At 36.8% G+C, this 16,980-nt stretch overlaps 1 protein-coding gene across 1 annotated transcript in view; it reads right to left on the bottom strand.

The window, feature by feature from the left end:
• Positions 1 to 16,724, bottom strand: part of BTLA (B and T lymphocyte associated) — a 32,049-nt gene extending 15,325 nt beyond the window's left edge. Inside the window, exons 1-2 of the mRNA XM_036929608.2 lie at positions 15,957 to 16,724; positions 1,895 to 2,218 (exon numbers count right to left, since the gene is read on the bottom strand). Coding sequence (XP_036785503.1) covers positions 1,895 to 2,218; positions 15,957 to 16,044 — 412 coding nt within the window. The 5' untranslated portion in view covers positions 16,045 to 16,724. The remainder of the gene's footprint in view (positions 1 to 1,894; positions 2,219 to 15,956) is intronic.
• Between the last annotated feature and the right edge of the window lie 256 nt (positions 16,725 to 16,980).

Consider the following 16,980-nt stretch of genomic DNA (forward strand, 5'->3'; position numbering starts at 1 on the left):
GAATAAACCTAACTATGGAGGTGAAAGACCCATACTGTGAAACTATTAGACACTCATGAGACAAATTAAAGAAGACACCAATAAACAGAAATCTATCTTATGCTCATGGGTAGGAAGAATTAATGTTGTCAAAACATTAAAACATTTGTTGGCCATCCTGCACAAAGCAATTTACAGATTCAGTGCAATCCCTCTCAAAATTCCAACAACATTTTTCAATGAACTAGAACAAATGATCCAAAATTCATATGGAACCACAAAATACCCTGAATAGCCAAAGCAATTCTGAGAAAGAACAAAGCTGGGGGTATTATGTTCCCTGATTTCAAGCTATACTACAAAGCTACAGAAATCAAAACAGTATGACACTGGTATAAGAACAGACCCATAGATCAACAGAACAGAATAGAGAGACCAGATATAAACCCACACATACATGGTCAAATAATATATGATAAACGAGCTTGAATATACAGTGGGGAAAAGAGAGCCTCTTCCATAACTGGTTTTGGGAAAACTAGACAGCTACATGCAAGAGAATGAAACTGGATTACTAACTCCATACATAAAAGTAAACTCAAAATGGGTCAAAGAACTAAATGTAAGACATGAAATGAAACCATAAATCTTAAAAGAAAACATAGGCAAAAATCTCTTTAACATCAGCATGAGCAATTTTTCCTTGGACATATATTCTCAGGCAAGGGAAACAAAATAAAAAATGAACAAGTGGGACTACATCAAATTTAAAAGCTTCTGTACAGCAAAGCACACCATCAGCAGAACAAAAAAGCAACTTACAGTGTGGGAGAACATATTTGTAAATAGTTTATCTGATAAGGGGTTAAGAGCCAAAATATATAAATAACTCATATGCCTCAACACCAAAAAAACAAATAACCAAATTAAAAAATGGGCGGAGGACATGAACAGTCATTTCTCTAAAGAAGAAATACAAATGGTCAACAGACACAAGAAAAGATGATCCACATCACCAATTATCAGGGAAACGCACATCAAAATCACAATGACATATCACTTCACACCAGTTAGAATGGCCACTATCCAAAAGACAAGAAATAACAAGTGTTGGCAAGGATGTGGAATAAAGGGAACCCTCCTACACTGTTGGTGGGAATCTAAATTGGTGCAGCTCTTGTGGAAAGCAGTATGGAGGTTTTGCAAAAAATTAAAAGTAGAAATACCGTATGACCAGTAATTCCACTTCTAGAAATTTACCTGAAGAAAACAAAATCCCTGCTTCAAAAAGATATATATACATCCCTATGTTTATCACTGCATTATGTACAATAGCCAAGATATGGAAGCAATTTCAGTATCCATCAATAGATGAATAGATAAAGAAGAGGTGGTATATATACACAAGGGAATATTAATCAGGCATAAAAAAAAGAAGTCCTGCCATTTGCAACAGCATGGATGTATCTAGAAGGAATTATGCTAAGTGAAATTAGCCAGGCAGAGAAAAACAAGTACCACATGATTTCCCTTATTTGTGGAATATAAAAACAAAGCGAAACTGAATGAACAAAATAACAGTAGACTTACAGAAACTGAGAAGTGACTAGAGGTGACCATGGGGGGATGGGTTAGGGTAGGAAGGGTGAGGGGGATACAGGGGCACAAAAAATCTCAAACTTAATATAAGTTGGTTATGGGAATAGTAGCACAGCATGGAGAATATAGTCAATGATTCTGTAACATCTTTCTATGCTGACAGATAGTAGCTGACCTAGAGCGGGTGAGGTATGGATAACCTTTGAACCACTGTGTTGTATATTTGAAACCAATATAAGATTGTATATCAACGATGTTTCAATTAAAAAAAAAGAAAGAAGAAAAACATTAGATGGTGTTGGTGTCTAGAACTCACCTGTCACACTAATGGTAATTGAGTGGCTTTCCATGAGTCCAGATGAAAAATTCGCAGAACAGCGGTATGACCCATTGTCACTAGCAAGCACTTGATTGAAATGCAGAATAAAAGTTGAAGTATTCTTCTCTTCTTCCCAATGGGTGTGTCCCTGAAGTCTATCCCCAGGAGATAAACAGCTTTTTCCTTCAAACTTGCACCAGGTCACATTCGGTCTGTAAGTACAATATATCACAGGGCATCGCAGTTCAAATGGCTCCCCTACTGAGACACTGTATTTGGAATATCTTCTTACATAAAGTTGTTCATTACATGGTTTTTCCCCTGAAAGATGAAAACAAAATTAAAATTAAATCTGTTCTGGAAGGACTGGATGTGTGCCACTTCAACAGTTTCTGCCAAAGATTCCTCAAGTATGATTCTGTAATTTTCCCAGGTAACTTTTTCCAGTGCATTAGCCCTCACTAGCAGAGTGTCTGGCACATAATAAATACTTGTTGAAAAAAATCAAATAAATAATGTCCTTGATTATTCAACAATTTCCTCAATTTCTGAGAAATTACTGTTATTTTTATAATGAAATTTTATTATGCTTTATTTTAATTATAGCTACTCCAATAATAGAAAATAATAAAACAATTTCTTGTCAATTATATTTCAGGGGCTGTTCAAAATACATTAAATACTTTAATTTATTTAATTCTCACAACAAAAATACTGTATATTATCATAAACCCTATTTTACAGATAAGGAAACTGAGGTAATAAAAATCTTCCCTGAAGTGATATGCTGATTAGGAGAATCCATATTTAAACTCCTACCAGAGTCATTGCTCTATAATTCATTAACCATGACTCCCTCTTTGTTTCTTGAGTAGTAATAACATTTTCTATTATTAGCTTTGGTATATCACAATGAGTGGGAGAGAGGAATTTTTGTAGACAACTATTTCCTTACAATGCTTGGCACTTGAAAATTTTCTTACTTGTTTTTCAAAGGCTTTAATTTTTTCCATGATTTTTTCTGTGTAGGAGACATACAACTCAAGACAATTGTCTGAAAATAGGATGTTCTGAGATAACCTGAATGTTTATGTTTTGCCAATTAGGAATAAGAGCAGTAATCCACTTTTTTTTTAAAATTCTGCTTTCTGACCTGACATGCAGGAAATATGTCTTCCTTTGTTTTGGTGGAGAGAGTTTTTCTTGGAAACAGATTTTTCTATTATCTTCAATGAACCTTCTGTTAGTAACTGTCAACTGCATATAACTTGCAGCTGAGAAAATCATTTTTTAAAATTCTCTGTATTATTGAATAAGTTCTGTTACCCTTAACTCAAGCATGAAAATATTTACCTGGTAACCTCAACATCTGGGTTATAACTGAGGACCAAAATACACAAAAAAGAAATGTTCTCAAAGCAAGCAAAGTAGCTATTGCAAGATCCAAAATTTATCCCATTTTATTCATAATTCTTATGATTCTACTATCATTTCCTAATTATCCCAGAGGGAATAATAGTGTTATATAATACACAGAACAGGCATACCTCATTTTCTTGTGCTAAACTTTATTGCACTCCACTGATACTGCATTTTTTACCAATTGAAGGTTTGTGGCAACCCTGCATCAAGCCAGTCTATTGGCGTTATTTCTCCAACAGCCTTTGCTCACCCTGTGTCTCTGTTACATTTTGGTAATTCTTGCAGTATTTCAAACTTTTTCATTATTATTATACTTGTTATGGTGACCTGTGATCAGTGATTATGACTTGCAGAAAATCCAGATGATGGTCAGTATAGCAATAAAGTGTTTTCAAATTAAGGTATATACATTATTTTTTTTTAGACATACTGTTGCACACTTAATAGACTACAGTATAGCTGTAAACATAATTTTATATGCGCTGGGAAACGAAAAATTCATTTGACTCACTTTATTGTGAAAGTTGCTTTGCTGTGGTGCTCTGGAACTGAACCCATGATATCTCCAAGGTATGACTATAATAACTATGTTCACAAGTATAAGATTGAATCAGTAATAAAACTTAAAAGTTTGTTTAGTACATTCATTTTTTTGAGACAAAAAATTTTTAATCTGTCTTACAAGTATTTTAATAGGAAATGATTACTTCAAAAAAAATTTCGGCCTTAAAGGAGCAAACTTCAATTACTTAGAATGTACGTTTATGGGGAAGTATTCATTCTCTGATAATTGCTGGCCTACATTGTCCCTTTTGAAACTCACGCACATGAGCATGAGAAATGGTGCCCATCTGTGACAACATTTTTGCATCTGTTGCATCATGATTGTGTTTATATTACAGACTATTCTGTTACTGAACTGATTCCATGTGCTGGTAAAGTATCTAAACTAAACCAGATTCCCTTTCGTTAAGAACTTTGTAGTGGTTAATATCTTTCTCTTTTCCCAGTAGAGTTAAGGTTAAGGTTTTCTCTTTAAGTTTCCTTCCTAACATCTTACAGTTCTTTCTTGACTTTGCCTTTCCCTGTTTTGAACTACCCTCTTAGCAAAATATCTAATCCATCTCCTTCATTAATTCTTTCATTCATCTTCAAGCATTCTTCTAAATGGATTTGGATTTGCAATATCATAGGTTATAATGACATAAGCATAATTGAGATTATAGCCAAAATACTCTTTAAAAGACAAAGAGGGCTAAAGGCTAGTCAAATGGTGGATAGGGGGACAATTTTACTTGGCATTATGTAAAATAAAATTCCACTTTATTTCTATGCCTTGTCAGCATGAATATTCTCATTTTTAGCTATTTCCTAACAACCAATAGACCTCTCACAACAGACATGAATAATTTCTGCTTACATCTCACCAACCCCTGCTCAGAAAACCTGATTGAGTTTCCAGGCATCAGATAGACACAATGGACTTGCAGAGAACTTTTAGAGACCTCTGAATATTATGTATATATAACTGCTTTGAGACCTCAAACAAGTTTATATTAAGACTTCCTAATTCAGTTGCTTCCAAAAATTTAGAAAGAAATTGAAAGTAAACTAACAGCCTATTTATGAGGATGAGGCTTTCAGAAAAGTGAAGAGAAAGGATAAGATATTTACCAAAAGGAACTGCCTAACAATTTAACACTTGGATGCGGTTAAACTTATGACAAAAAAACCAAGAGGCCAGAGGCAGAAAGGCCAAGTGAAACCCTTGTTTCCAGAAGTCCATCCTCTCCCTAAAGTAAAAAGACACTCTCAGCCTCTTAACTTCCGTCTTCATTTACTTGGATAAGTCAGTCATATTTTTTGGAGCCTATAGCTCTGAGCCAGCACTGTGAAAAAGCAACAGGACAGTTATGACCTTCTTGCCCTCAAGGAGCTTAGCATTTAATTGGTGAGACAGATTAACAAGGCCACTTTTCTGGAATAAATTTACTATCCACCACTCTTTGTCTTCAAGTTTCTCTGAGCTGAAAGCAAGGCTCAGAGGGACCTTGTATGCTAGTTGTGAGCGGGTATAGGAATAGATACAACAAGGTGCCTCCCTTCAAGGGTCTGGTCTTCTAGTGGGAAATAAAGATGCTTGAAAATGAGAGATGATATAACTAATACTATTAAGAGGTGCAAACTTTGCTTGGGTATGCAGAGGTTTAACTTCAGCTGGGACTCTTGCAGCAAGGCTTAACGGAAAGATTATATCTGAGCTGAATCTTGGTGAATGAGTAGCTCTTTGATAATTAGAGCAGTGAATGGGGAGTTATTTTAAGTCTGAGGAAATAGAAGGGCAAGTGCAGAGAGGCCAGCAATCTCATGGCAGATTCAGGGAATTGATACACAACTTGGATCACTGTTTTCTGAAATAGTGACATTGAGACCACCAGCCATTTCAGAGTAACTGGAATAAGAATTACGTGGGAGAGGTTTAAACTTAGCTCACTCACTATAAGAAAACACAGAACCTGATTCTTTCAGAACATTTATAAGGGTCATGTAAATTGCTAAAAATGAGAATACTCATTTGAACTTGGTTGTTCAAAGGCTAATACCTTGTGTGATGTTCAGATTGCCACCCTGTGTCACTGTCTGTCAATGTCTTTAAACTAGGGTGAAAGGATTGGACTACAAAAATAGGAAAATTCTTAACCAACACCCTTGCCTGCACACAGGCACATATACAATTTCATTTCCATCAGTATGCAGTTGACACTATAAAACCACAATATATTACCTTTCCCTTTAGCGTCAGGCTATCACCCAATGTTAGGAGCACATTTGAACATCCCTTCTAGTTCCAGCATATGACTATGTGCCTGGGAGGAGGGCACAAAGTGGGTTAAACGTGGAAGCTAGCTGTCAGTCCTGACTGTCACTGATTTGCAATGGGATTAGAGAAACATCACTGTGGTTTCTGCATGTTCTTAAGGGCAGAATGAGGATCATTGACTGTTGCATTGTTTAGGAACTTTTCTTCAACGGAGGAGTGAATACATGAATGCAGGCTTGCCAACAGGCACTGAAGGTCATCAAGAGTACTCCTCTTTGTACAAAGAAGATATCAACACTTCTTATCTCCTTGAGACTCAGACTGATGGGTGCAGAGCAGGAATAATGCACAGAGTTAAAGGGCATGACTCTAACTTTCCACTCGGCACTTCCTTGCTTCTGTTTTTGAAGTATGTATATCCATCTTATGACCCTCAGGACAGCCAAAGCTGTCCCCAAGGGGCTTGTCTTGTCAAACAAACATTTTCTGAAGAGGGATGAAGATCACAGCTGCTGTTTTTCTCAAACATTCATTTCTAATGGTAGGGAATTTTCAATAAATACATTCAGTAAAAGGATGAAACCTACCAGTCCCAGGCTTTCATGAGGAAGCACACCTTTTTAAAATAACTGTAGGCCTCTCATTTTAAAAATTCTTATGAAAATCACTACTTTATTATTACAGCATGAGTATTCCATGACTAGGGTGTACCTGGCATCTCCAGTGCCCAGAGTGTATCACTTTTAACAACCGCCCCTATAGCCAAAAATATTTTCTGAAATAATCATGAATTAAAACAAACAGTTAAGTGGCCAGAAAGGAAACATAGACAGTAAATATTTTCTTCATTGAACTTCCTATACAAAACCATGCAAGTAAAAAATATTTTAAATATATTAGAATACAAAAAAAAGAAAAATGTACAGCATTTATTTAATAATTTTATATCTACCTAAGCAGGGTGAACTTTGATCTTTAATTAGTCTGATATAATAGTTTATATCAATAATTTTTCAGAAACTATTAAGTGAATTTTATTAAAACTGAAATTCTACAAAAGGTACAATTTAGGCGATTACTAAATTGTACCATTAATGTAATGTTTCATTTTCTTGATTCATTCTTAGTTTCAAAATAGCACTTTAAAGAAAATAACTGTAAGGATACTCATCAATAAAAAATTTCATGTAAAAAAAAGCATTTCATTTCCATACATGAAAAAATTATACTTCACAGTTTGTACTGTTTCACTGTTTGAAATTTCAAACAATATTCAAAATGGTTGCATAGAATGAAAGAAGTGCTCATATTCTGTTTCTTTGTATTATAATCACTGCAGTGATATTATTAATTTTAGATCTACTGTTTAAACGCAAAAAAATATGTATTGTGACAAGGACTGGAGACACAAACTATGCCTGGAGCAAGCTCACGTGATCCTGAGCATTATGAATTTACGCTTGAAATGAACACGTGTAGATTAATTTGTGTGTGTCCAGAGCCAACCCTGAAACTGAGAAGTTTTCTGAGCTAACTTTCATGCAGAATGCAAAGTTTATCAAAGGGGAAGTACTAAAAATGTGCTAATTTGAAGCTTACAGACATATTATTAAAACAGCAGTAATCATGGTAATCATTTGGAACTTAGACCAAAAATATTTTCCGGGGGAGGAGTATTTAATCACTGATATTGTTCAGAATTACTGGTACATGTTGCTAATTAAAAGTAAGCCAGCTGTTACTTGTTTTTAAATTCTATACAGACAATGTACCCCTTTATTGCCTACACCCAAGGGAATGGGCATCCCATTGTCCACAACTACTTAGTAATGTGACATTTTTCCAGTGCAAAGAGGATGCAGAAAGAGGCTTCTGTTGCTCTTCAATTTTCCCATCAGATTTTTCTTTGATTATCTTGAACAAAATACAGTCTCTCAGAGCTTTCCAATTTCCAAGAGAGAGAAAGCCCTTTAGCCTGGGTTGATCAAGAAAGGCTTCAAAGAGGAAGTTGAATCCCTCTGTCCCAAACCCCACACTGGGGTAAATTCTGGTCTCCCTCCCATTATCACAGTATAATGCCATCATCTACCTAACCACAAGGGCCAGAACCTGGGAGCCCTCTTGGTCCTTTCCCCTTCACTGTCCCATTCCATTTGTCTTCAAGTTAAGTTGATTTCCCATTCCAAAATATCTTTCAAATTTGTTTCCATGCTACTGCCTTAATTTGGGTCTAATTTAATTTCATGTGGATTACTGTCACAGCCTACCAATTAGTCTTCTACATTCCAAACTTGGCCTTGCTCCCCTCTCCGACTCCAATCCATTCTCCGCATCATCTTCAAACTGCCACAGCTTGCATTCTTATAATGCAAATCCAATTGCAAGATTTTTTTTTGCCTATTCAGAGACTCCTCAATGCCTGCAGGAAAATGTCCAGACTTCATCAAATGTCACTTAGCCCCAGTCTCTTATGCAAACTCACCCCACCCCTATACTCCAAGCAACCCAAGTCCACTTGATGTGCCCCCTGGTGAACGTTCCATGCTATTTTGTGTGACATGTATCATCACATTACATTTAAATGAATGATTGTTATTAACTATGAAAATTAAATATGTGTTTATGCATCTCCCTATCTGGTGTTCAACCTTCTTGATGGGAAGGCACCTCTCTCTGCAGGTGGAGATGGCCTTAGAAAAGGTGTGAAAGTAAGAAGTTTTGATATAGCCTGACACAGAACAGAAAGAACTTCATGAAGAGAAAAGTTTCCTGTTCACAACTCAGACCAGTGATCTCTGTGCACTATGGGTGCAAAGAAAACAGCAGAGCCCTTAGAGAGGTGGACTGAAAAGTTGAAGAATGCCTGCATCTCAGTATACCATGTAGTGGTTAAATCACAACCACTAAAGAAAAACTAGACCTTATAAGTATGCAATGTGGGAAGGCCTGATTTAACTCAACACAGGGATGATATTCAAAATATTTAACAAATGACATTTCATAGTCATCCAGACACCCAGGTCAACCATGCCCAGAAAGGCATGCCCAGCCACAAACAACTGCCTGGTCTAGTACCTTCGGGCTGAGCAAGTGTAGCTGCAACTATAAATACCATCAGGAGTAGAAGAGGGTAGATAATTTGTGAAAGCTATTCGCTTTAATAAAAAACAAAGAGGTTCATGATTGTGAATCTTACATGAAATACAATTACCTCTTATTTTCAGAGACCATATGCCTTGATTGTAACTATTACCATGAGGAAAATCCCAACTGAGCTTCACTATCTTGCCATTGAAAAAGTCTTACATATTTAAGTCAAGTTCAAAATGGTTGCATTCACTGAAAGAAATAACCAGCTGTAATGAAGGAAGACTGCCTTAATTGGAACAAAGACTTTGTTAGAGTTGAATATAAAGGTGTAAACAACTGATTTTTACAAACTAAAATGATTATTAAAGGTACAATATACTAATAATTTTCTGTGATATGAACCAGGATTTTACAGAAGGCATTATGATAGACAAACAGCAAAAGCTTTAAGAACTTCAGACACATGGCGAGGAAGCTATAACGGGGAGAAATCTTCAGACTCAGGATGAAGAAATCCAGAGGATGCTGTTGGTGGATATGCCTTTCTTTAGAGGGCTAGAGTAGAGGGCAGGGGATGACTAGCAAACAAGTGTCTCTTCCCTTGCAAATTGGTGTGGCTTTAGGGGTCCCATGACACAGCGGCCTGAGCATGGCCAAGGGTAATCCACACACAGCAGCAGCAGCCAGGCAATCACACATCAAAGACCCTGGGGGGACATGGACAGCCTTCAGGATTCATATGGACAGCATCATAAAGCTGACATGACATACTTCCATCATAACCAAGCTGGCATAGACCATAAAATCAGAAATTCAGTGACATGAGATGATAGGGGTGGGAGTTCCACTTCATACAGACACAACCAACTTAAAGCTGTGTTATGTAGTATTGGTTAAACTTTTTCCTTTAACTTTGTGGTAAACAAACCCACCATATAAGTCAGATATTCCCAGAAGTGCTAGAAATACCTGCAGAAACTTGATGCACATGTACAATGTTACAGTCAGAGCCTCTGTAGTGAAGGGTGATCATTGCTGGTTTAAGGAAAACCCTGACTTATCTCATGGATGCAATGAAGTGGTTGAGCCTCAGTCCCTACTGTGAAATGAGAGATGTTCATACACATCTACCTGACAAACAACACATGCTGTAGTACATATCACAGACACAGAAGTAGTGTGAAGTAACAATAATTTAAGTATTTCTTCTTCTCTGTGGATGCAGTCTGATAATGGTATGTGGACAAGGATAGGCATCTCCTTCCTGTTTAAACACACACACACACACACACACACACACACAGAGTGAGAGAGAGAAATGATCACAAAATGTAAAGTTCTTTTAGCAAAATGGAACTGGAAAGGACTAACTTCACAGGAATACACATAGTATGAATCTATATTTATTTCCTTCACTTAAAAAACAAAGACCTTGAAATGAAAAAATTGAGAGCTCATTTTCACAATTATCTATTACTATTTCCTCCTTAAAAAATATCTCTTTATAATGACATGTAAAACCTTTCTTTAAACTTGCTTTTACACAATACTGGTTTAGCACACTTTGAAGAAATTCCTTCGAAGGCTAGAATATCTCACAGTGTGGTAAGACAACGGGGGGGGGAAATTTAGGGACTCGTCAATTTAGCTGTATTGAGCAATTAAGGCTCTATGACATATATTTCTTGGTTTCATCTAGGGTGGGATAATTCTGAAATTGTTTTGTCTTGTAACAGTCATTCTAGTATTTTCCACAGCTTATCTAACAGTTAGCAAAGGTACAAAGTACCTGTGCCATTTCCTCTCCTTGGGCTATTAAAGAACAGGACAAGCAGAGAGCTTTAGTGATGATCAAATCAGACAGCACAAGGGTGGTGTAAGACACACCGGGAAGATACTTCCAGATTCACAGCAGTGTGGTTTTTGCCCCCTGTCCCTCACACACTCTGTACCTCACATTTCAGTGCACTGTAGACCCATTCTAGATCCTTCTGGAAGGAGGAAAATAGGAATGTGACTAATATTTTTTGAGATCTTACTATGTGCTATTCACTTGTAGGCACCGTACATTAATGGTTTCATTTGATCCTTACAATTTTATGAGGTAGTTGTGATTATTATCTTATTTTTAAGTTGGGGAAGCCAAGTATTAGAGAAGATAAGTCATTTGCTCAAGAGCATCAGCAGGTAGGAGGCAGAGCCAGAACCAGGACTGGAACCCGGGCCTGGCTGACTCCCAAGCACAAGCTCTTATCTGGCAGGGTACTGACTGACCAAAGTAAGTGGAGACACACAGAAGAGTTCTTAGCACCATGCGTGGCTCATAATAAACCCCCAGGGAATGTCGGGTATTACTGCTTAGGTAGGATAAATTTAGGGAAATGACACAGCAGTTGAGCAAAGCCTGTAGGTGGCAGAGACAAGATGGGAACCTGGGAGGTCTGCCCCCGAGTGCCTCTGCTCTGAACAATTATTCCCAACTGCATTCAGGGATCAGCAGTGATGCGTAATGACTGGTATATTCATCAGGCAAACAAATGTGATAGAGATAGAAATGGCAGTATAACTCGTAGAAAAATGTCCTTTTATATAAGAGATGAAATCCTACAGAATTATACTAACCAGCAAGGCCAGCACGCTGGGAAGTTAACACCTTTGTCTTTGGATACCTTCCCAAGATTTCTCTCAGCAGCTCTTCATTACATCTCTATCAGGCGACAAACATTCCCTTGCAGTCCTACCCTATTGCTGACTGCTTTTGCCTCCCCAGGCCAGAGGATTCACATGTATCCCATTCCTTCAGAGTCCTGCTTATCCTATGTGATAAGGGTGAGTATCTGGTGGAGTGTTCATTGGCCAATGTCCACTTATCTCTCCGGAGTAACAAAAGTTTTCAGCCGGTTTAATGAGCCTTAAAGAACAATTATTCATGTTGACAATTTAGAGAATAGCTCTAGCCAGGGAAGCTTTTGACTGCCTGCTACAGGCAGGTCCTGTCCTTCAGCGATGCTAGACCCTACACACCTTGGTCACAGTGCCTTCTGGAAAGAAAGCAAGGAAGAAAAAGCCTAGAGCACACCTTAGAAGCTGTGGACAGTAGCTTCAAAGAGAGCCTTTGGATTTTATCAGAAACCAACATGAGCATTTCTAAACATTGCCTCAGTTAAAAAACGTTTACTTGTGATGTTCAGAGTAAGTGTGGGATTTGGGGAACTGGAAGGACTCAGAGAAAGCCCATCTCCACTTCTTTCCCAGATGCTGCTCCACCCTCATAAACACTCTACTACAGAGATCACACTGAGATTCATTGACATTTTCAAAGCCCTAGAAAATAGTTAACAACATCTGTGCCAGTTGTTCCCCAGTGTTAATTTTCCTCTACTAATATTGCAGAATAAAATGAAATCGGGTCATGACTACCCAGCTAGAACCTAAATGCCCCAGAATTTCTTATAGCCACTTCTGAGCAATGAGCTGTTCCTGTGTATGAGTGTTCCGGGTTGTGCTCATAACATAAACATGGCTATCAGGAAGGAGAAATGGAGGAGTCAGGAAGCCTACTAGCAAAGCCTGATGTGCCCCTAGGACTGGCCAAGGCAACCCTTCTGATGCTCTCCTAGACTCTATTCAAAGTGAACCTCAAATTATATGTATTTAAATTCTGAACATATTAAAATGATACCTCTGCATGAGTACACACAGACACATGCACGTAAGTAATTTCTTCCATAGAGATAAGCATGTACATCAGAGTCCATAACCATGAGAGGATACTGGAAAAGTAGATAATATTGAGCTTATTTTGTGGTTAGTAAATAGAGAATATTAGAAAAGTAAAGCAAATTGCATACAATATAATTTCCTGACACAATATAACTCAAGACACATGACTCCCAACTCTTATAATGATTTCTTGGTGACTACAGATAATAGATAATGATATCATGAGTTATTTATATATGAGTTTTCTCAACCCCAAATGAGAGATAGTCTTTCAATATTACTTTAAGGGAACTATCAAGTGAATTAAATTTTGGACTATAAGGGGAAAAAAACATTATTAGTTAAACTTACACAGCTACTTAGTGATGTTCTAAGTATTTTAAAGAATTAATTCACTTAATACAACAACCCTATAAGGTCAGTATCATTATTGTCCCTATTATTTAGAAGAGAAAACAAAAACAGAGAGGTTTAGTCAAAGAATCAGCAAAGGGCAGATCTGGGGTGGTATTCCAGGCAGTCTGGTCTGGGGTCCCTGATCCTAACCACTCCACCACTGACTCTCCAGGGAACAAAGGGGAAGGCTGATTTCATCTTGGAACCTGATTACAAATGTCTGTGAATATTTTTTCTTGTAACAATTCTGAATGTTAAGTAAAGTAGAAACTCACAAATAATGAAAATTAAGCAGGAAAGTCCCAGTGAAGTAAGATAAATAGCATTTGACTTCAACATTACAAAAGAGACATTTTGATAGTAGGACACACAAGCAACATTTACCTAGAGTTTCTCCATTTTAGGAAGGTCTACTCAAGGCAGTTACCAGCACAGGGTTAATCTTTTCATGCCTTAATCCAGGAAATCCTGTAGCGGACACTTCTCTTACTTCATCAGGACAGAAATCATAGCCAGATAGCAAAAAGCAGATCCCCTCTAGTTTTTTTGAGAAATAGCAAAAGCAAGCTGGCATAGTTTTATTAGAAAGAATGACCTTAAACAAGATACTTCTAGAGAAGAAAACATTTTTTTCTAACCTTATTATAGATGCAGCCTCATTCCTGGGAAGAGGCACATAGATCTCATATTGCTTTGAAGTAGAGGAGAAAAAAAATGTTTAAAAATATATTTTTTTTACTGTGCCAGGATAAAGTATTTATTAATTAAGTAAATCACAGGAAATCCCCAAGATAGAAAGGTTAAAATTAACATGACTTAAGGAACAGAACCATCAGCTCTGTCTGAGAGAACAAAGCTCATCAAATATTCCTCTTCTCAACCTGTATCCTCAATTTAATGGAAGTAATGCTGCAGTTTATCAGCTGCCAAATAAGATACCTAGTCAGTACTTTGTCCAAGGCTTTCCATTATTTAATTTTCCAAATAATTTGATTCACTATGGTTTGGGCTAAATATAGTGCACAATATATTTTATTTATTCATTTTATCTTTAAAAACTCAACTATTTTAAAGGATAATGTTAACACTTAATTGAATTTTGTGGGGATTGGTTGGTGAAAAGAATATTAGCAAAAGTACCATCTAACATTTCTTTTTTTCATCTAACATTTAACATTAGAAAATACCATTAACATGTATCGAGCTTTTATTATGTGCACTTACTTTGCCAGGCATTTTACCCATATCACTGTATTTATAGTCTTCACAATGGCCCATAGTTTAGGTATGACATTACCTCTATCTTACAGATGAGGAAACTAAGGATAAGAAGCTTAACCAAGGTCCACAGTAATGAACCCAATCCTAACACCCAGCTCCATTTTATAAGCACACTGGGAGGAACAGTTGTACCCCATGCCCACGGTGATAGAACACTGATTTTTTTTTTACTTCATTTCACATAGAATAGTTTTTATATTCTTCAAATTGGTATGAATTTTGTTTAATAGTATTTGACTCCAGTTGTAGCTATGTGAATTTAGGCATCTGATAGAAAGTGAAAAATCTAGTAAGCCATCTGAGCACCTCATTAACATAATAACAAATTCTTACAAACATAAAAATGCTCATTTGGCTGGAAGGAATTTTTATTTTGTGCCTAATTATGTGCCATCCTGACATCATGGAGAAAAATCAAAAACCATACAGTTGTAGAATTTGAGAGAGCATTCCATAAGATCTATAAAGTGGCCATACATTCCAATTTAACACCACAGCACACAAACTAATAAGACTATGTGTGATGGTAGGGATAATAAAGCAGAGTATTTGAAACCAGATCTGAGAAAAATCAGAAATTCTGCTAGCTATTTGTATCCCTTCCTCCTTCACTGTATTTGGGGCCCTGTGTCAAAGTAAGGTGGCAAGTGAACTCACCAGAAGGAGGAAATTGCTTTTTTGTCTACATAAAATCTTTGCAGAGATAGCCAAACATCATCTCTGCAGAACTCAAGCTGTTTTTTTTTCAAATGACACCCTAGTAGGAGCCATTCTCTTTCAACAAAATAAGAGCAATGAGGACCCTGTATTTCTCAGCATGTTCTCATTCAGTATTCTTAAGGCATACACTCCACTGAAGCAAATAACGGGATTCTATTTAGCGACATAATTCAAGAATAATGATGGAGTCAGGTAAAACCCCAGTTATCCAACAACTATCCTACCTAATGGAGCACTACAACACTGCTAGCTTTAGTTTGGGGGAAAAAAACAAGCTATTTATTCACATCATATGGCATCCAGAGCACTTTTACTAGTAGTGGTGATAAATTTGTATCTAACTGCTTGTAATATCTATCTAAATCTTTTTTATTACCATCAGAATATATTTTTAAGAAAATCAGCCAGGCTATACTTTAACACCATGTTTTAATTTGGTTTATGTCCTAGAATATTCTTGGCAAGTAAATCGAACTACTTGGTTTCATCTACCATTATCCACTCAACATAAACACCACCTTGGCATGCTAATATCAGTGAGGGAAAACACTGCTTCCAACACTCACTAAGAAATAAAACAAGAAATAATCTTAGTAGGTGACTTACCTTTAATACTCCAAATGGCCAGATGTGGGATGAGGACAAAGCCCCAAAACAATTTCCTGATTCCAAGTATGGCAGGCATTGTCTTCATCTCCTGGGCATATCACAGATGAAAAAACTTCTCAGGTAGAATGCTTCCCTTCTTCCCCTGAATTCAACAAGTTTGGATCAGATTACCTACCTCACCAACATCTGTGAAATAAATAAAGAAGAAAGAGGAGGTGGGAGAAGACAGTAGGAAGAACCTGAATAGTGTGTGAAACAAAGTGAACAGAAAGACTACGTGAAACTCAGTTCTGTGGTTTTTGCTTCTTGTCAAATTGGCTGTTCACTTTCAAATGTTCTGATCTGCAAAGCAGCTTGGTCCTTAACTTCTCCTTCCACTTACCACTCTTTGCCCCACGTTGAGGTTTTTCTCATTCAAAGTTCAGGGAAATGAACAATTAAGAACTAAATAAATTAATATCATTGCAATCCTAGGTTGAGATTTTTAATCAAATCAAAGTCAGGAAATTTACGGTAAAAAGTACCTATTTTAAGTACACATTCCCCCCTTTTCAAAGCTTGAGATTGTGAAACTTCTCTTATGTAAAACTTTAGATTTTTCTTCCCAAACACCATGTTGTGGTAAGATGAACATGCTTATTGTCATTAAATTAGTAGAGATTTCTTTGAGGTTATGGAGAAAATGAGTGACAGGAAGCACTTCCTCAACAGATGAGGGAAGGGCAACTGTCTTTAATCTGTAGATAAATATCAGTGAAACAAGATCATTGTTCATATTGTCTATGTGTCCCCTCTAAATAATGAAGTTCAGAGCTAAATGACATCTTGAATATCAGTTAAAGGAAACTTCCATTTTCAACATTCTTCATGTGATTATTGTCTGAATTAAACAGAACTGAAACAATAAAGGAAGAAATGGAAATTCAAGATCAGATAATTCAGGGTGACATGGGACTGTTTTCTCCAAAGTCATTTGTTATAATGAGCTTAGCTTCTAATACAGAAACTAATTAAATTCACC

This window comes from Manis pentadactyla, chromosome 1, assembly GCF_030020395.1.
Source record: "Manis pentadactyla isolate mManPen7 chromosome 1, mManPen7.hap1, whole genome shotgun sequence".
NCBI classification, from domain to species: Eukaryota; Metazoa; Chordata; class Mammalia; order Pholidota; family Manidae; genus Manis; species Manis pentadactyla.